Source organism: Leucopleurus acutus, assembly GCF_964270905.1.
Source record: "Leucopleurus acutus genome assembly, chromosome: 16".
NCBI classification, from domain to species: domain Eukaryota; kingdom Metazoa; phylum Chordata; class Mammalia; order Artiodactyla; family Delphinidae; genus Leucopleurus; species Leucopleurus acutus.
The window spans coordinates 22,867,409-22,894,221 of NC_139158.1; the positions used below are offsets into that span (position 1 = coordinate 22,867,409).

Here is a 26,813-nt window from a genome sequence, read left to right on the forward strand (position 1 = left end):
AGAGTATTTACACAAATATATAATATACACACACATTTAAAAATTGCAATCTGATGTTGTGTATATATATATATGTAATCTGATGTAGTATATATAATAAATGTAATCTGATGTTATGGGAACAGTTTCTATGTTTTCTTTCTCCTTACACTAGATTTCCAAATAAAATATGAATATTCAGTTACAAAGCACATTTGAAAACAATTACCAATTATATGAAGCTAAAAATATGCTATTAATCAAGAAGGGATTTTTGACCACATCTCAAAAATGACTCTGGCATCTTCTTTTGGATTATATTAGCTGTAATTCTTGTCACACATGTTTTTAAAAATAATTCCTGCAACTGTCCCAATGGATAGAGACTTCAGGATAACTTCACACTGTTTCTGTCCTAGAGGAAAATCCTGTTCAGGACGGCCTCTGGCTCAGTGTAACATGAGACAGGCTATAAATGACCATGGTTCTACCCTGACAGCTGATGCTTCTCTCCCTCAGACCTCCTGTCTGCACCAAGGTTGCTCCAAGGAATGAACTTGGCAAAATTCATTCATACTATAAATACCAGAGCACGATATGGATAAAATGGCATTGACTAAACAATTATATTATGTTTGTTTGCTGGATTTGTACATGGATGAGTTTGCAGTTTTCTTACATGAAGGTGAAACCCATTTTTATTTGCAATCACTCCACTTTTTTTCTTTATCGCAAATCTAAAGGAGAACTACATGTGTTTACTATTAATTTTCAAATTGCTTCATCAGAGCTCTTTGGGGTCTAATTACAGTGTCACCTTGGCTGGGGGGGATTGATTTTTGAAACTGCTACACTACCCAGATTCATAAGGTTTAAAACAGGAAGTAACTCCATACATGAACTTAACAAAATGATTCAGCTTGGTGACCCCTGAAGGGGACAAAAAGTTCTACTTCACTTGATGGGCAGCACGTTGTACCCTGCTCCTGGCAATTCAGCCCTTACCCGAGGGCTTCAGCCAATGCAAACACCAACAGCACGAAACCATAGGTCATAAGAAATTGGACAAGCCGTATGTCATGTTCAGGAGGATTCCTGAGAGGTTTGGGTCTGATGGTAGAATCCAAAAGAGTGTCTTGTCTCTCTGCAACTCTCCTCCCATATGTGTCAGAACACGGGACAGAGAAAGGGCATGCCTGTGCCCCAGCCCTAGGCCCTCCTCGGCTGTGTGACCTTGGCAAGCCCTCGACCTTCCAGGGCCTAACTTATTCATCTACAAAATGAAACCCAGAGCTGCATCCACCAAATATGTACAGACTGCCTGCTCTATACCAGGCTCTGTGCTAGGTGTGGGGACATCAAGATGAATAAGACACACAGTCCCCACATGGAACCCCATGGAACTTAAGAGTCTAGTGGAGGAAATCAATACAAAATTGTTTGAAGCACAGAGATATTTTAATAACGACAATAACCAACATGTATGGGAACTATGTGCCAGGACTTATTCCAAAGATCGTCTCTTGCAATCCTTTAACAACTGTATGAGACAGGACTATTATTATTCCCATTTTGCACATGGGAATACTGAGGCTCAATGAAGTTAACTAGATCACGGTCACACAGATAAAAGTAAAAGGACTCCAAGGGCAACTCTGGCCAACTCCAAAGCCCAGTCCTTTACCAGCTGTGCTGTATTGACTTCTTTCCAAACTGACCACAGATCTGGGGATGGTGTTTAGAACTGACGTTTTTCCTGAAGACCATTTCACAGTCTCATCATAAATGGGAAATTTACCCCTGAGTTCACATTGGGGCATTTACTGAAAACCTCATCTTTTTTTGAAAGCACTGTTCCTTCTGGAACCCTCAGAAGGTGGAAAGGCAGCAAGGGGCATGGGCAGCAGGAGGCCGAGGTGGCCGAGGTGGGACCTCTTTCACTTTGCCCTCCACTGCTAGCTGGATCACAGAGTTAAATCCAGCCTGCGCTCCCTTCTACACAGCAAGCCAAACCAATCAGCGAACCAACGGCAAATCAACTCAAAAAAATAAGTAACAACAGAAATAAATAGGCATGCTGCACTTTTCCTGACCTTTAAACTGATTACAGCCCTGATTGTCTTCCAATTTTAAGTGAAATGAACCGGCAGCTGTACACAGACAAGCCTGCCAAACAGTTACAGCTCAAATTGCTTCTTAACAAGGGACACCAAGACCGCCAATTTGATGAGCTCCTGCTCTGTACCAGGCTGTCTGTATGTGGACTCATACAAGCCTCAGAACTCCATCCATTCATTCATTCCCTCGTTTATTCATTCAACCAAAATTTATTTGGTGCTCACTTTGTGCCAGCACTGCATGAGGACGAGGCCTTCGTCCGCATGGAGCTTACACTTTAGTGAGGAAGGCATGTAACTGCAAAGTCAGCAAATAACGGGAGTACAATCATGCATCAGTAGGACACTCGGGCCTAGAGGACTCTACATTTTAAAGAGAACACAAACCACTGGGGATCTAGCACCTCCTTAGGGTCGCAACTCTGGCTGACCATTAGAACTGGGGAAACTTAACAGTAACATGGACGCCCAGGGCCCATCCCCATCAAGTTGGAATTTCTGGAGATGAGGCACTGGTATTTTTTTATCTTGTAATTTTGAATTTACAGACAAGTTGCAATAGTCATCCAAAGAACTCTCAGATTCGCCATTGTTTATACTTGATCATTTTCTCTCTGTGTGTATATATATATAGTGTGCATGTGTTTTATAAATTATATTTTTCTGAATCATTGGGGATTAAGCTGCATATCATATCCCTTGATCCCTAAAACCTTCATCATGCATCTTAAGAATGAAGAGGTTTCTGATATAGCCCAAGAACATTGATCAAAATCAGGAAACTTAATAGTGCTACATACCACTGTCTAATATAAAGCCCATACTCAAAGTTTGTTAACTGTCTCAATAATGTCTTTTATAGCATTTTTCCCCATCCGAGATTCAATCTAAGGTCATGCACAGCATTCAGCTGTCACATCTCTTTGGTCTCCTTTAATCTTTTTGGCTTCCTTGACACTGGCATTTTTGAAGAGTCCAAATCAGTTATTTTGGAGTGTTTCCTCAATTTGGGTAGATCTGATGTTTCCTCATGATTAGATTCAAGTTGTGCATTTTTTACAGGAGTTGTGCATAAGCGTCTGTGATGTGTGTCTTCCTCAGTACATCATACCAGAAGGCATGTGATGTCAGTTTGTCCCGTTATTGGTGACATTAATCTCCAACACTTGGTTAAGGCGGCTCTGCCAGGCTTCTCTCATGCAAAGTTACTATTTTCCCCTCTGTGTTAAAGACTCTGCCTTGTGAAGAGATATTTTCAGACTATGAATATCATGTTCCTCATCAAACGTTCACTCAGTGGTTTAGCATCTATTGATGATTGTTGCCTGAGCCAATTAATTCACTAACATGGTTATAAAATGGTGACTTAAATTTCATTATACTGCTAAATGTATTAGTTGGCATTCTAATGTGGGAGAAAAGCTTCCTCTTCTCTCACATTTATTTGTTTATTTGTTTCTTTATTTGGTATCCATATGGACATTTGGATTTTTTTTTTTTTTAGTCAATGAGTTCATTACAGTCACTGTTGATTTTCATGCTTAAATTCTGATGTTAATTTTGATGCTTAAATTGTCCCAGATTTGCCCAGTGAGATTCCCTTCAAGCTGGAGCCTGTATTCTTTTCCCATGTTCCCATCAATTTTTTGAGCCTTCTTTATTTTCTGGCAAAAGACATTCTAAGCTCTTCTACTTTCCTTGCCCTAGCCCTGGAATGGACCATTTCTCAAACAAAACAAAACAAAACAAAACAAAAACCCAACCTAATTCCATTTAGAATGAGGGGTACTTAGAAACCAAGATCTGGGCACTAGGAATGCTCATTGCTTCTAGGGTTTTCAGTCAATAGCATTAGTACTTTTAGAAAGCTCCTGAGGTGATTCAAATATGCAGCCAATATTGAGAACAACTGTTTATGAAGAAGGGGCCTAACCATTACTTAAGCCGATGACCACGGGTAGGAAAGGGGGAGAAGAAACTGTAGGAGCTGTGGAGTAGTGAATCAATGCAGTGTGCTTCAAACCATGGGCCAAGACACATTAGTGGGCCATGAAATAAATTTACTGAGTCATGTCCAGCATTAACAAAATTAAAAACTCAAAAGACTAGAAAATACCAAAGGGTATTACATATAAGGTAATTTTTTAATAAAACTTTTGTTTTAGCTAGGTATATATGAAACCATCTGTACATTCATATGTACTAAATTGTGACATAAAACTATTTCTTACTGGTTCACAGTCCAAAAAGATTGAGAATCTGTCCTAAAGGAGAGTGCTTGCTTTTCTCTCTTCTCTTAGACAAGAGTGGGTGCTTCCACCACCCAAGCCCTAAGACAAGGGAGGGAAGAGCCAAGAGAACAACTCAAAAAGAATGGGGGTGCTTCATTATCTGGTTGGGCATCTCCTTTAAGGGCAGATTGACATTACACTTCATTCTACTGTGCCTGTTAGAGCAGATTCAGTGTGGACTGGGGAGACACGCTGGGGTGGGGCAGTGGAGAAGTCTGCGTGTCCACCGCTGGTTTCTTCTGCGTCAGGTGGACGCTGGGAGGTAACCTGAACTATCTTTCCATTGCCCCACCCGAGAGGGCTGGCCACTGGGTAAGGAGACCCCAGGAGCAAAAGGCTGGGAGTGGACTGGCAGAGGTGGGGTCCGGGTGGTGGTAGAAAAGGGAGAGGCAGAGCCAGATCCGTACAGGGGGTTCTGCCACGTGTTGTCTCCCCTGAGGAAGAGCTCATATGAAACACAGGAGTCAGTGAGCCAGCAAGGGGATGCCTGCCCACAAGACATGGGTGGCCACGCAGTCTCAGCCAGAGAAGCGGCAGCAGCCGAGAGAGGGTCACAACAGGGAGTGCAGAGAAGATGCCCCTTGGATCTGCCTGCCTCCCACCCAAACCCACCGAAGGAGCAAGTGGCTTTGAAGAGGAACGGGTGGGCGTGTGAGAGAGCGGACAATTCTTTCCCCCACTCCCAACCCCACTGAGGCAGAGCAGAGGCGGGTGAGTAAGCATTAAATTGGATCTGAGATTGAGATTTTTAAGTAGACTGGACTTTATGAAATCAGAACATACTTAAAAGACATGAAATCTAACCAATATGCCAAGCAGGAACTGGAAAGAGATTCGAGAGAACAGGGTTGAAGACAGTTTCTGGGCAAAAAAGAAAACTTTTGTTTAGACTCCACCACGCTGAGATTGCTCAGTATTTTTCCTTTTCCCTTTAGGCAGGGCAACTTGGGAAGGCCCCTCTGAGGCGGTAATGTCCCCAGGCCCGGAGGGTGAGAAGAAATGGCCATACAGGAGCTGGGAAAGGATGATTTGGCAGGAAAGGAATAGAAAGTGCAGAGTCCCAGAGGTGAGGAAGGCGTTGGCATATGGCAGAACAAGAGAGACTGGAGGAGCTGCAGCCTAGTGAAGGCGGACAGGGACGGGGAGGGTGGGGAGGTCAGAGCACGGATGGTGGGAGTGTGATGGCCTGTAGGCTGCCGAGGTAGCTATGATCATTTTTTCTCCATTGGTTTTCATAATTGTAAAGTACTGCACTTATTTAAAAGATCCCAACAGTGCAAGATTCCCCCTAGTCCTAATTCCTAAAGGAAACTACCATTAAAGTATTCTTCCAGGCTGTTTAGACATCTCTCTGTTTCCCTGTATATATATATATATTTTTTTTTTTTTCTCAGCTCAAGTTTAATAAAACTACAAAAGACCAAAAGCGATAACCTACTACTATACATATCAGTTTGCCTGCCCCATAATACAGCTCAGGCCATTCCCCCCAGAGGAAGAAAGGCTGGCCTCCCCAGCCCCTGCAGGAAAGGCCTGTCCTGTCCCACACCACATCTGGGCTGAGTGCAAGGTCTTGTGTTTTAAGCATGACAATAGTACAAAAGAGGTTTTGTTCTCATGGCCACCTACTGCAGCCTGGCCCTAAAATGGCCCAGTGCTCACTTCTGCTTAGAGAAATATTCTTTGCTCTTCTGGACATCAGGCTTGATGGTATCACTGCCAGGCTTCCAGCCAGCTGGGCACACTTCCCCATGTTTGTCAGTAAACTGGAAGGCCTGAACCAGTCTCAGTGTCTCATCCACAGAACGGCCAACAGGAAGGTCATTTATGGTGATCTGTCGAAGGATACCTTTATCATCAATAATAAAAAGGCCCCTGAATGAGATGCCTTCATCAGCCTTTAAGACCCCATAGTCCTGAGCAATGGTGTGCTTGGGGTCTGATATCAAGGGAATGTTCATGGGTCCCAGTCCTCCTTGCTTCTTGGGTGTGTTGATCCATGCCAGGTGACAAAAGTGAGAATCCACAGAAGCACCAATCACTTGGCAGTTGAGTTTCTTAAATTCTTCTGCCTTATCACTGAAAGCAATGATCTCCGTGGGGCACACAAAGGTGAAGTCAAGAGGGTAAAAGAAGAACACAACGTATTTTCCTTTGTAGTCAGATAGGCTGATATCTTTGAACTGACCATCGGGCATTACAGCAGTTGCTTTGAACTGGGGGGCATGGTGCCCAATTTTGGCATTTCCTGAAGACATACTGCGATCAGCACTCCTCACAAGCCACAAAGAAGTCAGGAAGCACACACGCCTATATTTTTAATATGAATGAAAATTTATGGTTCTGCAACTTTTTTCCACTTGTTAATATACCATGAATCTCATTCCATGTTGTTGGTTAAATAAGTGATGCTAAATTCATACCACACAGCCATTATATGTCATGATGGGGCTTCCCTGGTGGCGCAGTGGTTAAGAACCCACCTGCCAATGCAGGGGACGCAGGTTCGAGCCCCGGTCCGGGAAGATCCCACATGCCGCAGAGCAACTAAGTCCGTGAACCACAACTACTGAGCCTGTGCTCTAGAGCCTGCAAGCCACAACTACTACGCCCATGTGCCACAATTACTGAAGCCCGCGCGTCTAGAGCCCATGCACCGCAATGAAGAGCAGCCCCCGCTCGCCACAATCAGAGAAAGCCCGCGCACAGCAACGAAGACCCAATGCAGCCAAAAAAAAAAAAGTCATGATGCCACTCTCTAGTGCTGACCGAATGATGTTCTGAGTATGTTTAGTGACAGGGTAGATGATATAACAGAATATACAGATGTACTTGTAACAGAATGTAAAAACCCATTTTTAATAATATATGAATATATATTTTTTTGCATCTTTTTGTACTGAAAAAGTATAGCAGGATGTGCACCAAAATTTTAACAGTGGTGAGATTTCTGATTTTCACCCCCCTTTTGTTTTTTGTTTGTCTAATTTTCCTACCACGAATATGTAGTAACTTAAAGTTTAAAAATTAAGAAGGGAAGCAAACAGGACAAAATTGTGACACTTGCACATGACAGGTGATGGGTGCTTGTTCTCTTATTCTTAATACTTCAATGTGTGTGTGTGTTTAATTTCTCAGAAAAGGGGAGAGGATGGCATAAAACACCGCTTGAGTTCAGACACACAATCAACAGCTTAGAAGAAAAACTACCCATCACATTGATGGGCACTGTGACTCCAAAATGATGAGTTATTCCTGTTGTCTTGCAGCTAAAAAAAGAGACCTGCAGACATGGGATGACACTGAATGTGTCCCTGAGTGAGGGGAATGGCCATGTCAATTATATTGTCATTCCAAAGCTGAATCTTAACATGCTGCCACCTCCCCTACCCGCAATGGAGTCCCGCGCAGATATAGGGACCTTATAAAACCTCAGAGGGCTTCCTTCTTGAGCCTGGGGTAAGACTCAGGCTTTTTCTGAATAAACCAAGGGCTGTGAATCAAACAACTCACCTTTCTGCTCTTGCTTGGCCCAGAAAATTTCGACTCGCTGGCGGATGTGCTTGTCCTCACGCAGTTTCTTCTGCCACTGACGCAATTCTTGAATCTCAGGATCACAGCGAACCTGGAAAATTCCCCCAAAGCTTTAGTTCTCTTTCTACATACTTTTACACATTAGCTTGTAACCCTGCAAGGAAAATCCTTTACAAACCACCTGGATGTACTTTTGATTCTAAAGGAATCATTGTTCTAAACGAATTATCTATACTCCTAAAGCTTATATAATATTTGAAAGTAAATGAGGTTGGATGAAGGTTTGCTACACTAATGGTAGGCTGAGAGCTTTCTAGATCTGTGCTGTCCAATAGAAATATAATGAAATCACATGTGAAATTTTAAATTTCCTTGCAGTCTCATCTTATTATTTTTTTAAATATTCATTTATTGAAGTATAATTGACATGCAATATTATGTTAGTTTCAGGTGTACAACATAGTGATTTGACATTTAAATACATTATGAAATGATCACCGTAATACGCCTAGAAACCATCTGTCGCCATACAAAATTATTACAGTATTATTGACTATACTCTTTATGCTGTATAGTACATCCCCGGGACTAATTTATTTTATAACCGGAAGTTTGTACTTCTTAATCCCCATCACATATTTTGCCCATCCCCCCCTCACCTCCCCTCTGCAAATGCCAGTTTGTTCTCTGTATCTGTGAGTCTGTTTCTGTTTTGTTTGTTCATTTGTTTTTTTAGATTCCACATATAAGTGAAATCATACCGTATTTGTCTTTTTTGTCTGACTTATTTCACTTAGCCTAATACCCTCTAGATCCTTCCATGTTGTCACAAATGGCAAGATTTCATTCTTTTTTTATGGCTGAGTAATATTGGCATATCTTGGAGATATTTCAGGTTCAGTTCTAAACCACTGCAATAAAGGAAATATTGAAATAAAGTGAGTGGCACAAATTTTTTGGTTTCCCAGTGCATATAAAAGCTATGTTTACACTATATTGTAGTCTATTAAGTGTGCAACAACATTATGTCTAAAAAAACCAATGTACATCCCTTAATTAAAAAATACAAAACAAAAAAACAATTACAATAATAATGTCAAAAGATCACTGATCACAGATCACCGTAACAAATAATAATGAAAAAGTTTGAAATATTGCAAGAATTACCAAAATGTGACACAGAGACAGAAGACATATATATTCCACATCTTTATTCATTAATCTATTAATGGACACTTCAGCTGCTTCCATATCTTGACCATTGTAAATAATGCTGCAGTGAACATAGTTCCCCAACCAGGGATGGAACCCCCAGCCCTTGGCAGTGAAAGCGTGGAGCCCTAACCACTGGACTTCCAGGGAATTCCCATATCTTTTTTTTTTAAAATATTTATTTATTTTATTTTTGGCTGTGTCAGGGCTTAGTTGCGGCCCGTGGGATCTTTCATTGCGGTGCGCGGGCTCTCTAGCTGTGGTGCGCAGGCTCCAGGGCGCATGGGCTCTGTAGTTGTGGTGTGCGGGCTTAGTTGCCCCACAGTACGTGGGCTCTTAGCTTCCCGACCAGGGATCGAAACCGCATCCCCTGCATTGGAAGGTGGATTCTTAACCACTCTACCACCAGGGAAGTCCCTCCCATATCTTTCTGAATTAATGTTTTTGTTTTCTTAGCGTAAATACCCAGAAGTGGAATTGTTGGATTATATGGTAGTTCTATCGCAATCTTGTTTTAAAAAGTGAAAATAGGGGCTTCCCTGGTGGCGCAGTGGTTGGGAGTCCGCCTGCCGATGCAGGGGACACGGGTTCGTGCCCCGGTCCGGGAAGATCCCACATGCCGTGGACTGGCTGGGTCCCTGAGCCATGGCCGCTGGGCCTGCGCGTCCGGAGCCTGTGCTCCGCAACGGGAGAGGCCACAACACTGAGAGGCCCGCGTACCGCAAAAAAAAAAAAAAAAAAAGTGAAAATAAAGTGGCAGCATTATTTTTAAAAGTATATCTTACTTAACCTAAAAGATACAAAATAATATAATTTCAACATGTAATCAATATAAAATATAATTTATGAGATATTTTACTTTCTGTTTTCGATACCAAGGCTTCAACCTCTGGTATGTATTTTATACTTACAGAGCATCTTAATCTGGACTAAACACATTTTAAGTGCTCAGAAGCCACACAGAGCTGGTGGCTATTGTACTGGACAGCAGAGTTCTGGATTAATCACAGGTAATGCACTAACCACAGTTCCATTTGATTGACTGAGTGCCTACTGCATACTGCGCTTTGTGCTAGACATTGAGAATAAAGAGATAATTAATGGTAATTGTAATAATGATTATTGTTATTATTTTTAAATTACTAATATAACATATTTATTGAACACTTATGTTCCGGGCATTGTTTAAATGTTTTACAAATTTTAACTATCAAAACCAGGCAGAAATGATTATCTCCATTTTACGATAAGGAAACCGAGTTTAAGTGGCTTGCCGAGTCTTGGAGCTAGGAAATGGTGGATTCAAATGTAGGCAGACTGTTCCAATTTCCCTTGAGGGACTTAAGAGTCTGGTAGGAGGGGACCTTCAAGATGGCGGAGGAGTAAGCCGTGGAGATCACCTTCCTCCCCACAAATACATCAAAAATACATCTACATGTGGAACAACTCCTACAGAACACCAACTGAACGCTGGCAGAAGACCTCAGACTTCCCAAAAGGCAAGAAAATCCCCACATACCTGGGTAGGGCAAAAGAAAAAAGAAAAAACAGAGACAAAAGAATAGAGACGAGACCTGCACCTCTGGGAGGGAGCTGTGAAGGAGGAAAAGTTTCCACACACTAGGAAGCCCCTTCACTGGTGGAGACAGGGGGTTGGGGGAAAGCATCGGAGCCACGGAGGAGAGCACAGCAACAGGCGTGCAGAGGGCAAAGCAGAGGGATTCCCGCACAGAGGATCGGTGCCGACCTGCACTCACCAGCCTGAGAGGCTTGTCTGCTCCCCGGAGGGGATGGGCGGGGGCTGGGAGCTGAGGCTAGGGCTTCAGTCGGATCCCAGGGAAAGGACTGGGGTTGGTGAACACAGCCTGAAGGGGGCTAGTGCACCACAGCTAGCCGGGAGGGAGTCCAGGAAAAAGTCTGGACCTGGCTAAGAGGCAAGAGACCATTGTTTCAGGGTGCGTGATGAGAGGGGATTCCTTCCCCATCTGCCCACAGAAGGCAGAGCACTGCCTAAGCGAGCTCCAGAGACGGGCGCAAGCCGCGTCTATCAGCTCAGACCCCAGAGATGGGCATGAAATGCTAACGCTGCTGCTGATCAGCTCAGACCCCAGAGATGGGCATGAAATGCTAACGCTGCTGCTGCTGCCACCAAGAAGCCCGTGTGCAAGCACAGGTCACTATCCACACCTCCCCCCTGCCACCACGTGGGAGCCTGTGCAGCCCGCCACTGCCAGGGTCCCGTGATCCAGGGACAACTTCCCTGGGAGAACACACGGCGTGCCTCAGGCTGTTGCAACGTAATGCTAGCCTCTGCCACCACAGGCTCAACCCGCATTCCAATTATTACTACCCTACCCCTCCCTCTCCCTGGCCTGAGAGAGCAAGAGTGCCCTAATCAGCTGCTGCTTTAACCCCGTCTTGTCCGGGCAGGGAACAGATGCCTGAGGGCGACCTACACACAGACACGGGGCCAAAACCAAAGCTGAACCCCAGGAGCTGTGCAAACAAAGACGAGAAAGGGAAATCTCTCCATGCAGCCTCGGGAGCAGATTAAATCCCAACAATCAACTTGATGTACCCTGCATCTGTGGAATACCTGAATAGACAACGAATCGTCCCAAAATTGAGGCGGTGGACTTTGGGAGAAACTGTAGACTTGGGTTTGCTGTCTGTGACTGATTTGTTTCTGATTTTTAGGTTTATCTTAGTTTAGTTTTTAGCACTTGTTATCACTGGTGGATTTGTTTATTGGTTTGGTTGCTCTCCTCTTTTTTAAAATTATTTTTGTGTTTTAATAATTTCTTTTAATTTATTTATCTTTTTTCTTTCTTTCTTTTTTTTTCTCCCTTTTCTTCTGAGCTCTCTGGATGACAGGGTCTTGGTTCTCCAGCCTGGTGTCAGGCCTGAGCCTGTAAGGTGGGAGAGCTGAATTCAGGACATTGGACCACCAGACACCTCCTGGCCCCATGTAATATCAATCGGCAAGAGCTTCCCAGAGATCTCTATCTCAATGCTAAGACCCAGCTCCACCCAACGGCCAGCAAGCTCCAGTGCTGGATGCCCAAACAACTAGCAAGACAGAAACACACCACCACCCATTAGCAGAGAGGCTGCCTAAAATCATACTAAGTTCACAGACACCCCAAAACACACTACCAGATGCGGTCCTGCCCACCAGAAAGACAAGATCCAGACTCATCCACCAGAACACAGGCACCAGTCCCCTCCACAAGGAAGCCTACACAAGCCACTGAACCAACCTTACCCACTGAGGGCAGACACCAAAAGCAATGGGAACTACGAACCTGCAGCCTGTGAAAAAGAGACCCCAAACACAGCAAGTTAAACAAAATGAGAAAACAGAGACACACACAGCAGATGAAGGAGCAAGGTAAAAACCCACCAGACCAAACAAATGAAGAGGAAATAGTCTACCTGAAAAAGAATTCAGAGTAATGGTAGTAAAGGTAACCCAAAATCTTGGAAATAGAATGGACAAATACAAGAAAGGTTTAACAAGGACCTAGAAGAACTAAAGAGCAAACAAACAATGATGAAAAACACAATAAATGAAATTAAAAATTCTCTAGAAGGGAACAATAGCAGAATAACTGAGGCAGAAGAACGGATAAGTGACCTGGAAGACAAAATAGTGGAAATAACTGCCACACAGTAGAATAAAGAGAAAAGAATGAAAAGAACTGAGGACAGTCTTAGAGACCTCGGGGACAACATTAAACGCACCAACATTCGAATTATAGGGGTCCCAGAAGAAGAAGAGAAAAAGAAAGGGACTGAGAAAATATTTGAAGGGACTATAGTTGAAAACTTCCCTAATATGGAAAAGGAAATAGTCAATCAAGTCCAGGAAGCGCAGAGAGTCCCATACAGGATAAATCCAAGGAGAAACATGCGAAGACACATATTAATCAAACTATCAAATTAAATACAAAGAAAACATGTTAAAAGCTGCAAGGCAAAAGTAACAAATAACATATCCATAAATAACCCATAAGGTTAACAGCTGATCTTTCAGCAGAAACTCTGCAAGCCAGAAGGGAGTGGCAGGCATATTTAAAGTGATGAAAGGGAAAAACCTACAACCAAGATTGCTCTACCCAACGAGGATTTCATTCAGATTCAATGGAGAAATTAGAACCTTTACAGACAAGCAAAAGTTAAGAGAATTCAGCACCACCAAACCAGCTTTACAACAAATACTAAAGGAATGTTTCTAGGCAGGAAACAAGAGAAGAAAAAGACCTACAAAAACAAACCCAAAACAATTAAGAAAATGGTAATAGGAACATACATATCGATAATTACCTTAAATGTAAATGGATTAAATGCTCCAACCAAAAGACATAGACTGGCTGAATGGATACAAAAACAAGACCCATATATATACTGTCTACAAGAGACCCACTTCAGACCTAGGGACACATACAGACTGAAAGTGAGGGGATGGAAAAAGATATTCCATGCAAATGGAAATCAAAAGAAAGCTGGAGTAGCAATACTCATATCAGATAAAATAGACTTTAAAGAATGTTACAAGAGACAAGGAAGCACACTACATAACGATCAAGGGATCAATCCAAGAAGAAGATATAACAATTATAAATATATATGCACCCAACATAGGAGCACCTCAATACATAAGGTAAATGCTAACAGCCATAAAAGGGGAAATCGACAGTAACACAATAATAGTAGGGGACTTTAACACCTCACTTTCACCAATGGACAGATCATCCAAAATGAAAGTAAATAAGAAAACACAAGCTTTAAATGACACAGTAAGCCAGATGAACTTAATTGATATTTATAGGACATTCCATCCAAAAACAACACAATACACTTTCTTCTCGAGTGCTCATGGAACATTCTCCAGGATAGATCATATCTTGGGTCACAAATCAAGCCTTGGTAAAATTAAGAAAATTGAAATCATATCAAGTAACTTTTCCAACCACAATACTATAAGACTACATATCAATTACAGGAAAAAAAAACTGTAAAAAATACAAACACATGGAGGCTAAACAATATGCTACTAAATAACTAAGAGATCACTGAAGAAATCAAAGAGGAAATCAAAACATACCTAGAAACAAATGACAATGAAAACACGATGACCCAAAACCTATGGGATTCAGCAAAAGCAGTTCTAAGAGGGAAGCTTATAGCAATACAATCCTACCTCAAGAAACAAGAAAAATCTCAAGTAAACAACTTAACCTTACACTTAAAGCAATTAGAGAAAGAAGAACAAAAAAACCCCAAAGTTAGCAGAAGGAAAGAAATCATAAAGATCAGATCAGAAACAAATGAAAAAGAAATGAAGGAAAGAATAGCAAAGATCAGTAAAACTAAAAGCTGGTTCTTTGACAAGATAAACAAAATTGATAAACCACTAGCTATACTCATCAAGAAAAAAAGGGAGAAGACTCAAATCAACAGAATTAGAAATGAAAAAGGAGAAGTAACAACCGATACCGCAGAAATACAAAGGATCATGAGAGATTACAACAAGCAAATATATGCCAATAAAATGGACAACCTGGAAGAAATGGACAAATTCTTAGAAAAGCACAACCTTCCAAGACTGAACCAGGAGGAAATACAAAATATAAACAGACCAATCACAAGCACTGAAATTGAAACTGTGATTAAAAATCTCCCAACAAACAAAAGCCCAGGACCAGATGGCTTCACAGGCGAATTCTATCAAAGATATAGAGAAGAGCTAACACCCATCCTTCTCAAACTCTTCCAAAATATAGCAGAGGGAGGAAACTCCCAAACTCATTCTATGAGGCCACCACCACCTTGATACCAAAACCAGACAAAGATGTCACAAAAAAAAGAAAACTACAGGACAATACCACTGATGAACTTAAATGCAAAAATGCTCAACAAAATACTAGCAAACAGAATCCAACAGCACAGTAAAAGGATCATACACCATGATCAAGTGGGGTTTATCCCAGGAATGCAAGGATTCTCCAATATATACAAATCAATCAATGTGATACACCATATTAACAAAATGAAGGATAAAAACCATATGATAATCTCAATAGATGCAGAAAAAACTTCTGACAAAATTCAACACCCATTTATAATAAAAACTCTGCAGAAAGTAGGCATAGAGGGAACTTACCTCAACATAATAAAGCCCACATATGACAAACCCACAACCAACATCATTCACAATGGTGAAAAACTGAAAGCATTTCCACTAAGATCAAGAGCAGGTTGCCCACTCTCACAATTATTATTCAACATAGTTTTGGAAGTTTTAGCTATGGTGATCAGAGAAGAAAAAAAAATAAAAGGAATCCAAATCAGAAAAGAAGAAGTAAAACTGTCACTGTTTGCAGATGACATGACACTATACATAGAGAATCCTAAAGATGCTACCAGAAAACTACTAGAGCTAATCAATGAATTTGGTAAAGTAGCAGGATACAAAATCAATGCACAGAAATCTCTTGCATTCCTATATACTAATGACAAAAAATCTGAAAGAGAAATTAAGGAAACACTTCCATTTACCACTGCAACAAAAAGAATAAAATACCTAGGAATAAACCTACCTAAGGAGACAAAAGACCCATATGCAGAAAACTGTAAGACAGTGATGAAAGAAATTAAAGATGATACAAACAGATGGAGAGATATACCATGATTGGAAGAATCAACATTGTGAAATGACTATACTACCCAAAGCAATCTACAGATTCAATGCAATCCCTATCAAACTACCAATGGCATTTTTCACAGAACTAGAACAAAAAATTTCACAATTTGTATGGAAACACAAAAGACCCCGAATAGCCAAAGCAATCTTGAGAAAGAAAAACGGAGGTGGAGGAATCAGGCTCCCTGACTTCAGACTATACTACAAAGCTACAGTAATCAAGAGACTATGGTACTGGCACAAAAACAGAAATATAGATGAATGGAACAGTATAGAAGCCCAGTGATAAACCCACGCACATATGGTCACCTTATCTTTGATAAAGGAGGCAAGAATATACAATGGAGAAAAGAATGTCTCTTCAATAAGTGGTGCTGGGAAAAAAGGACAGCTCATGTCAAAGAATGAAATTAGAACACTTCCTAACACCACACATGAAAGTAAACTCAAAACGGATTAAAGACCTAAATGTAAGGCCAGACACTGTAAAACTCTTAGGGGAAAATATAGGCAGAACACTCTATGACATAAATCACAGCAAGATCCTTTTGATCCACCTCCTAGAGAAATGGAAATAAAAACAAAAATAAACAAATGGGACCTAATGAAACCTAAAAGCTTTTGCACAGCAAAGGAAATCATAAACAAAATGAAAAGACAACCCTCAGAATGGGAGAAAATATTTGCAAACGAAGCAACTAACAAAGGATTAATCTCCAAAACATACAAGCAGCGCATGCATCTCAATATCAAAACAACAAACAACCCAATCCAAAAATGGGCAGTAGGGCTTTCCTGGTGGTGCAGTGGTTGAGAGTCCGCCTGCCGATGCAGGGGACACGGGTTCGTGCCCTGGTCCGGGAACATCCCACATGCCGCGGAGCGGCTGGGCCCGTGAGCCATGGCCGCTGAGCCTGCGCGTCCGGAGCCTGTGCTCCGCAACGGGAGAGGCTGCAACAGTGAGAGGCCTGCGTACCACACACACAAAAAAAAGGGAAGTAGACCTAAATAAACATTTCTCCAAAGAAGTTATACAGATTGCTAACAAACACATGAAAGGATGCTCAACATCACTAATCATTAGAGAAATGCAAATCAAAACTACAGTGAGATATCACCTCACACCAGTCAGAATGGCCATCATCAAAAAAATCTACAGGGCTTCCCTGGTGGCGCAGTGGTTGAGAGTCCACCTGCCGATGCAAGGGACATGGGTTCGTGCCCCGGTCCGGGAAGATCTCACGTGCCACAGAGCGGCTGGGCCCGTGAGCCATGGCTGCTGAGCCTGCGCGTCCGGAGCCTGTGCTCCGCAACGGGAGAGGCCACGACAGTGAGAGGCCTGCGTACCGCAAAAAAAAAAAAAAAAAAAATGTACAAACAATAAATGCTGGAGAGGGTGTGGAGAAAAGGGAACCCTCTTGCACTGTTGGTGGGAATGTAAATTGATACAGCCACTGTGGAGAACAGTATGGACGTTCCTTAAAAAACTAAAAATAGAACTACCACATGACCCAGGAATCTCACTACTGAGAGATTTCTTATATACCCTGAGAAAACCATAATTTTAAAAGAGTCATGTACCACAATGTTCATTGCATCACTATTTACAATAGCCAGGACATGGAAGCAACCTAAGTGTCCCGCGACAGATGAATGGATAAAGAAGATGTGGCACATATATACAATGGAATATTACTCAGCCATAAAAAGAAACGAAACTGAGTTATTTGTAGTGAGGTGGATGGACATAGAGTCTGTCACACAGAGTGAAGTAAGTCAGAAAGAGAAAAACAAATACCGTATGCTAACACATATATATGGAATCTGAAAAAAGAAAAAATAAAGGTTCTGATGAACCTAGAGGCAGGACAGGAATAAAGACACAGATGTAGAGAATGGACTTGAAGACACGGGGAGGGGGAAGGGTAAGCTGGGACAAAGTGAGAGAGTGGCATGGACATATACACACTACCAAATGTAAAACAGATAGCTAGTGGGAAGCAGCCGCATAGCACAGGGAGATCAGCACGGTGCTTTGTGACCACCTAGAGGGGTGGGATAGGGAGGGTGCGAGGAAGACGCAATAGGGAGGAGATATGGGGATATATGTATATGTATAGCTGATTCAGTTTGTTATAAAGCAGAGACCAACACACCATTGTAAAGGAATTATACTCCAATAAAGATGTTAAAAAATTTTTTTAATAAAATAAAATTTAGAAAAAGTCTAGTAGGAGACACAGGAGCAAGATCAACAAGGTGTGATAAGAGTAAGGATATCGGCGAGTACAAGAGAACACAGAGGGGGCAGCGGACTCAGCCTGGAGAGGTCAGGAAAGCCTTCACGGAGGAGATGGCCTCTGGGCTGAGTGTGGAAGGATGAAGTGGAGTTGGCCGTGGAGAGGAGGTGAATGGAGTGTCATGGTGTCCTGGGGAGAGACACCAGCCTGCAGAAAGGTGCAGAGGGGTGAGAAAGCAGAGGAGGCACAGAAGGCTCACAGCTGCTCCCACTCTCCCCTTCCCACTTCATCTTGCTACTCCCCACATGCTGGCAGAGGCACTCCTCACAGCATGGATTCCAAGACTGGAACTGAGTGACTTTATATATTTTATTGATATATGTATTTTGAAAGATATGTTAAAGTCCCAAAGAATGCTGTGAGAATGCTGTAATAGGGAAGAACAAATCTGACTCCATATTAGATCTGTTCCTTTTACTTTAATCTTTGTGCTCTGTTTCCTGTGCTTAGTTGTGCTGGTTCTGCATCTTTTGTAAAAGGATGTTGCCTATCAGAATTCCCTGGTGGTGCAGTGGTTAAGAAGCCCCTTGCCAATGCAGGGGACACGGGTTTGAGCCCTGGTCTGGGGAGATCCCACATGCCGCGGAGCAACTAAGCCCGTGCGCCACAACTACTGAGCCCACGTGGCACAGCTACTGAAGCCCGCGCGCCTAGAGTCCATGCTCCACAACAAGAGAAGCCCCCGCTCACCGCAACTAGAGAAAGCCCGCGCGCAGCAACAAAGACCCAACACAGCCAAACATAAAATAAATAAAATAAATAAATTTAAAAACAAGGATGTTGCCTATAGGCTGAAATATACAGGATAACTCATTCTCAAGGCTTTGCCCTTTAAGAGTCCAATCATATATAGAGATAAAAAGTGGGAGAACAGAGAATAACATTTGTCTTATTGGAGGTTTACAGGAACATTGTGACCTGACCTACATGGACGTATGTAAGAACGAAGGATTTCTACACCAAGAAGTTTGCAACAACTAACCACAGCCCTCCCTCACTTTGCCTTTAAAAGTGCTTTGCTGACACCCTTTAAGGAATTCGGGGTTTGGAGGGCACAAGCCACCCGTCTCCTCGCATGGTCCTGCAATAAACCTTTCTCTGCTCCAAACTCCGACATTTCAGTTTGTTTGGCTCTGTGCATTGGGTAACAAGACGTTATGAGAAACATGTCCTCATGAAAATGGTTTCCTTGTTTAATGGGCTCTATTGGTTTAAAATGAGGTAGTAGCGGGGACTTCCCTGCTGGTCCAGTGGCTATGACTCTGTGCTCCCAATGCAGGGGCCCCGGGTTCGATCCCTGGTCGGGGAAGTAGGTCCCACATGCATGCCGCAACTAAGAGTTCGTATGCCGCAACTAAAGATTCCATATGCTGCAGTTAAAAAGATCCCACGTGCTGCAAAAAAGATTCCGCGTGCCACAACTAAGACCTGACGCAGCCAAATAAATAAATAAATATTTTTAAAAACAAAACAAAAAAAATGAGGTAGCAGGTTTATATTCTGGGGGAAGAGTTACCTATACAGGAATTAGCACACGGCACTGGGGCAGGGGAGGGGGTCACCCATTGCATGCCCAGATCAGTGTACCCGTTTCTAGGCAGTGGCCCTCACTGTCTATCCTGGGTGCCCAAAATGGTGACCTGCTTGCCCCTCTCTTCTTGAGGCCACAACTCAGACGGGCTGGGCTGACAGTCAGGATCTGGCATCTCGGGTGCTGGGGAGAGATGCAGGACAAACTGCAGCAGAAATGGAACTCTTGCATACCTGCAGCATTTAGCATTTAAGGAAAATGAGTGAAGGGAGCCTGGGGAGAGGGCAAGTAGGAGAGCACAGGCTTGTCTAAAGGGGCCAACTGCCCCCAGCTCTGCTGATCCAGGTGATGGCTCCAAGCCAGGGCCTGACCGCCTGATCTTCTGGGACGCCGCTGGGTTTTGTGACTTCCTACTCTGATCACTGGGACCCAGGCTTCCTACTGTGATCGGTGCAGTTCTTTGATTTCAACTTTTTAGAGTCACCCACACATCCACCTCCCCAGGACACAAACACAGTCCCTGAAAGAGCTAGACTGAATTGGGTTTCAACATCCACCGCCTCACAGCACCAGAACCACTGCTATTCCATTTTGGTTCTCCCCCCGTCAATAGAGTCTACCTCTTCCTTCTCTCATAGTAATTTGACTTTGGGGAGCCTGCTTCTCTTCCATCCCACTGGATTTTCAATAGAGTCACAAGTAACCCCAATTTTTAAAAATTATGGTAAACTGCACATAACATAAAATCTATCATTTTAACCAATTTAAAGTGTACAATTCAGTGGCATCAGTATATTTACAATGTTGTGCAACCATCACCACTACCTAGTTCCAGAAGCTTTTCATCACCCGAGAAGGAATCACATATGCATTAAGCAGTCGCTTGCCATTCTCCCCTCTCCCCAGCCTCTGGCATCCACTATCTGCTTTAGTCTCCATGGTGTCTTCTTAGTGCGTAGATCCACTGTCTCTATGGATCTGCCTATTTTGGATATTTCATATAAATTAACTCATATAATATGTAGCCTTTTGTGTCTGGAGTCTTTCACTTACCGTTTAATATTTTGGAGGTTTATCTACTTTGTAGCATGTTTCAGTACTTCCTGAATGATATTCCATGGCATAGTCATGCCACATTTTGTTTATCTATTCATCAGCTGATGAACATTGGAGTTGTTTCTACTTTTTGGCTATACTTTTTTGTTTGTTTGTTTGTTTGGTTTGGTTGTTTTTGCGGTACGTGGGCCTCTCACTGTTGTGGCCTCTCCCGTTGCGGAGCACAGGCTCCGGATGCACAGGCTCAGCGGCCATGGCTCACGGGCCCAGCCGCTCCGCGGCATGTGGGATCCTCCCGGACCGGGGCACGAACCCCTGTCCCCTGCATCGGCAGGCGGACTGTCAACCACTGCACCACCAGGGAAGCCCCTTGGCTATACTTAATAGAGCTGCTATGAACATTTGTGTGTGAGTTTTTGTTTGAGCACATATTTTCAATTTTTTTTTTTGAGTATATACCTAGGAGTGGAATTGCTAGGTCATATGGTAATTTTATGATTAATTTATTGAGAAACCACTAATTGTTTTTCACAGTAGCTGCATCATTTTATATTCTCACCAGCAATGTATGAGGGTTCTTCACATCCTTACCAACACATATTTTCCATTTTTAAAATTATCATTCTCATAGCCATCCTAGTGGGTATAAAATGGTATCTCATTGTGGTTTTGATTTGCATTTCCCTAATGACATCGAGCATCTTTTCATTTGCTTGTTGGCCACTGGTATATCTTCTTTGGAGAGATGTCTATTGAAGTCCTTTGCTCTTGATAAAATTGAGTTGTTTGTCTTTTTATTGTCGAATTGTAAGAATTCAATATATATTCTGGGTACTAGACCCTTATCAGATATACAACTTGCAAAACTTTTCTCCCATTCTGTAAACTGACTTTTCATTATGTCCTTTGATGCACAAAGTTTTTAATTTTGATGAAGTCCAATTTATCTACTTTTTCTTTGTTGCTTGTGCTTTGGGTGTCATGTCTAAGAAACCATTGCTGAATTCAAGGTCATAAAGATTTAATTCTATGTTTTCTTACACGAGTTGTATAGTTTCAGCTCTTATATTTAGCTCTCTGATCCATTTTGAGCTAATATTTTACACGGTATAAGGTTAGCGTCCAACTTATTTCTTCTGCATGTAGACTGCAGTCTTCCCAGCACCATTTGTTAAAGAGACAATTATTTCCCCCATTGAATAGTCATGGTACCCTTGTCAGAAATCAATTGACCACAGCTGTATGGGTTCATTTCTGAACTCTCAATTCCATTCCCACAATGTTGTGTTTTTTTTAAGTTAAAATTTATTGACCTTCTAAATAAGGTATAGGGATTGTGATTAAAGCTTAGTATATACTTATTAAATCCTAACATATTTAATACTGCTTCCAATTTAGCATAGGAATTACTTCCCAAAATGTTCATCTGGATTGAAAAAGTATTTTTTAAACGTGGCAATGTGGTTTAGATGAGTATACCACATTATAAGTCTACTGGAAATCCAAAGGGATTTGCCTTTGAGGAAGTTGAAACAAAAGAACAAGCAGCAAAATGTCTTCAGATCCAGATCCATCACTAAAATATGGAAATATAGTTGACCCATGAGTAACACGGGTTTCAACTGTGTGTGTCCCCTTGTATGGTTCAGTACTACACAATCCATGGTGGGTTGAATCCATGGATGTGGAACTTCAGATACCAAGGACCAACTGTGGGACTTGAGCTTCCTCCCATTTTGGTATCTGCACAGGTCCTGGAACCAATTCCCCATAGATACTGAGGGATGACTATTTTTTTTTTCAGTTTCAAAGCAAGAACGACCACTTAAAAGTGATAGGGAGTCCAGTCATGACAAACTTGCAATCATCAACACCCTTTAACCTTTTACTTTCCTGGATTAGTTTCCCAAGAGTCCTGTTTCTTCCAGAAGGGTTCTCCCATGGGTTTTTATAACTAGGCATCTTGAGAAATTTTGGGATTGGGATGACTCAATCCCTTTCCGTCCAGAAAGTTCCTAGTTTCTTTATGCAGATTGATCCAATGCACCCGAGAGCTCTAGTCACCAAGAGGAATTTGGAGAACTGGCCTTATCACACTCAAGAAAAATAAAGTTCTTCTTATAGCTTCTTCTTCCAGTGCATGGGGTATGGGGTGTCTTCCTTGTTTTAAGAAAACTACTCAAGTGATTTTCTTTTTCCAAAGTAAAGAAGACTTGACTGTTTCCAGCTGAAATTATAAATGAAAGCTACTCTTGCTTAAAAAAATAAAATTTGTCTATAAATGTATAATTTAAAAAATTATATACACATATAAAGTACTGTATATGTATCTACCTATAAATTATAAAGTTATGCAAACTTCAGAGAATAAAAATGACCCTATATTTATGTCATAGAACATAAGGTAATCCCCCAAATCATTTAAATTACAAACCAATGTTTTTATAATGTTTCCTAAAGTCTCATGTTCATAGGGTTAGGTACCTTCAACATTTCTGTTATGGGTAGGAAGGTTATCAGCTGTGGTCTGAGCAAGCCCAAATCCTCCTGGGAGGCCAAAAGGGGGGTTTGTCCACAACTTTCCCACAAGCTTCTGTTTATTGGGATATAAGCACACAGAAATCCCCACATTTCTGTACTGTGACAGCTGATACCCTTAATGAGAATAAACTCGAAGGATCTTCTGATCTTCACTAAAGAAAGGCTAGCACTAATTATAATCAGCAAGTTGACTATGTTTTATTATAGTCAAATTCTTTCTTTACCATTGGTTTATTCTTAAAGTTTGGAAGGATACACGAGGAGTGTGGGTTCCTCTAGGGAGGAAGTGAAATTGGTTGGGAGGGGGGCTTTCACTTTTTACTACATATTTTCCTGGATTGAATTGTTTGGGATGCTTACAATGAGCATATATTGTTTCAGGAATACCAGTGTTTAAATTTTAAGTAACAGGCTGCTGAGAGGCAAACAAGAGTTCTTTTACTTAAAAATAATGGATGGATTTTTGCTACAATCCCTTGAATCCCATTACCTAAGTAGTCAACAAACAGAGACACCTGTTTCCCCATCATTCTGGAGGCCTGCCGTTGTTCTCAGGGTTCTGCTCATCAAGTTAGGGTGACTTTCCTCCTTTTGGCCGGAGACCCTTCCTCTTTTCCTTGATTTGTTTCATTTCAAATCGAGGACTGCTGTTTACCAATGCGAAATATAGCAACCTTGTTAGTTAACGTCTCAGTACCAGGAAAGCCTGGAACCCTAGAGAAGGCTTTTGTGAGCCCTGGGGAAAGCATGTCCCCATTGAACTGGGCTAATCCCGGTCATTATTTTTATGATTAGGGAATCAAGTTAAATAGCAGTGGTTGTGTCCATCAGCAAATACCGCAGAGTGCAGCGTGAGGTTTAACACATAAACAATTTCTTTGCAAAACAAAAGCTCCCTTTTGAGTGGCTTTCTACTTTTACTTCTTTAAATTACCACTTGTAGTCCTTCTGCTCTTCCAGGAGAGGCACACTGAGTTTTACACGTTATTGCGTACTTGACTTTGGGGTAAGACCAGGAAGAAGACACCATTATGTGGATGTGAATTTTTTAAAATGCCCATTAAGAGAGCAAACCTTAAGAGTTCTCATCACATGGAAAAAAATGTTTTTTCTATTTCTTTAATTTTTAATCTATATGAGATGATGGATGTTCACTAAACTTATTGTGGTAATTATTTCACAACGTACGCAAGTCAAATCATTATACTGTACACCTTAAACTTATTCAATGCTGTATGTCAATGATATCTCAATAAAACTGGAAGAAAGAAAAGAAAAGAAACAGAAATATAATACCCCCCCCCCCCAATGCCCATGAACCAGTCAAATTCTCCTAATGATATATTACTCCAATGAAAGCCAGTACAGGGTATTATGCTGGTGAAGAAAGCCAATTCTGGATCAGAAAGCCTGAAGCTGAATCTCAGCTCTGCAAATTACAAGCTGAGAAACCTTGAGCAAGTTGCTTAAACTCTCTGAGCCTCCATTTCCTCATCTGCAAAATAGGGATAATGCAAATATTTCCTTCATTGGGTCAGTGTAAAAAAGAGATGAGATATTGTCTGGCACAAAGTAAACTCTCAATGTGTTAGCAATTTCTTAAATCAATTAATAAAGTAATGAGAATAATCTGAATTCAGCTCTGAAGTTGCATCCTACAATTGCTGTTAGGATATGGAGCCAAGAGGCTGAAGAATCAGTGATTCATCAGATTGAAAGTGAGGTCTTCTCCAAGAGTTTGCAAAGTATTGAGTACATAAAGGATTTCATAATTGTATAACTTTAGGCATTGGTTAGCTGGTAGACAAGTAACGTGGCTGTGAGGTGGTGACTGCAGGCAGGGAAGGAGTGAGAGGCTGCCTGGGAGTGATATTACCCTTCGTAGAGCTACACTTCTGAATTCCTATTAGCTCAGTTTTCCTTGCTTCTTGGCAAATCAGACAAAAACAGGGCTTCCCTGGTGGTGCAGTGGTTGGGAGTCCACCTCCCAATGCAGGGGACATGGGTTTGAGCCCTGGTCCGGGAAGATCCCACATGCCGTGGAGCAGCTGAGCCTGTGCGCCACAACTACTGAGCCTGCACACCACAACTACTGAAGCCCATGCGTCTAGAGCCCATGCAGCCAAAAATTTTTTAACATAAAATGAATAAATAAAATAAATAAATTTATTTAAAAAAATCAGACAAAAACATGGCAGTAGCTATCCTCTCTGGATGATTCCCTGGAGCTTTTCTAATTGCTTTAAAGGAAGATACTTAACGTATTACATTTGCTACTAAGATGCTGGAAAGTAACACAGTGGACAACCCTTCAGCAGTGCTCACAAGAGGAAACCTCCAGCTTGGTGTGAGATGCCTCAGAAGGTTATTACTACATGTTTGCCATGACTTGACATACTAGTGATTATACTGAAGCATTTTATACTCTAGAAAGGCAGATTTCAACATAAAGGAAACATAGGTTTGTGAAATCTCTTTCAATTACCTACTGAAATATTCACAGTTCCCAACTCCCTCACAAATTCAATTTTCTCTCTGTGAATATGCTTTGTGATTTCTTCTCAGATATTTGGCAAAACAAAACGAAGTTGGTTTCATTCTGGTGGTTATGAGTGTTCCTTACTGTGTTTAGGAACTAATTATAAAAACCTGCAGAAATCACATATTTCCTGGTGTTGTAGAAATACAGATACTCATCTGCAGTATGACAGTATGCTTCTTAGGAGTTACTTGGGTTTTCGGGGAGAATTAGAAGTGTGTTCTAGAGTAGCGTTTTTATTTTTAAATTTTTTTCTTCCTGTTTTGTTGAGATATAATTGACATACAGCACTGTATAAGTTTAAGGTGTATGATGTGACTTACATACAGCATGAACTGATAATCACAGTAAGTTTAGTGAACATCCATCTCATATAGACAAAAAATTAAAGAAGTAGAAAAAAATGTTTTCCTTGGGATGAGAACTCAGGATTTACTCTCTTAACTTTCATACATAACACACAGCAGTGTTAATTATATTTATCATGTTGTACATTACACCCCTAGTGCTTATTTACCTTATAACTGCAAGTTTGAAACTTTTGACAGCCTTCATCCAATTCCCCCTCCCCCACTCCCACCTCTGGTAACCACAAATCTGATCTCTTTTCCTATGAGTTTGTTTTTGAAGTATAATTGACCTATGTATATAGGTCCTATTGACCTATTGGTCAATTGACCAATTGACCTATTGACCAATATACCTATTGACCTAAGTATAATTGACACTATGTTAGTTCCTGTTACACAACATAGTGATTCGATATTTCTATACATTTCAAAATGATCACAATAAGTCTATAGTTACCATCTGTCATCACACAAGGATATTACATAATTATTGACTATATTCCCCACACTGTACATTTCATACCCCTAACTTATTGACTTTGAAACTGGAAGTTTGTACCTCTTAATCTCCCTCACTTATTTCTCTCCTCCAGCCACCCTCCTCCCCTCTGGCAGCCACCTGTCTTTTCTCTGTATCTATGACTCTGTTTCTGTTTT

The 26,813-nt window shown here is 41.5% G+C and overlaps 2 protein-coding genes across 2 annotated transcripts in view; both read right to left on the reverse strand.

The window, feature by feature from the left end:
* IQCK (IQ motif containing K) overlaps window positions 1-26,813 on the reverse strand; it is a gene marked incomplete at its 5' end in the record, with an annotated part of 124,315 nt that overhangs the window by 24,302 nt on the left and 73,200 nt on the right. Inside the window, one exon of the mRNA XM_082857769.1 lies at window positions 7,901-8,012. Coding sequence (XP_082713895.1) covers window positions 7,901-8,012 — 112 coding nt within the window. The remainder of the gene's footprint in view (window positions 1-7,900; window positions 8,013-26,813) is intronic.
* LOC309972736 (peroxiredoxin-1) lies at window positions 5,775-6,689 on the reverse strand. The gene has a single exon (XM_082856562.1). It carries the CDS (start codon window positions 6,643-6,645, stop codon window positions 6,046-6,048), a length of 600 nt encoding a protein of 199 aa, XP_082712688.1. The 5' UTR covers window positions 6,646-6,689; the 3' UTR covers window positions 5,775-6,045.

Bases quoted from the DNA above. Each gene is read 5' to 3' on its own strand.
- LOC309972736 (XM_082856562.1), bottom strand. From the start codon at position 6,645: ATGTCTTCAGGAAATGCCAAAATTGGGCACCATGCCCCCCAGTTCAAA.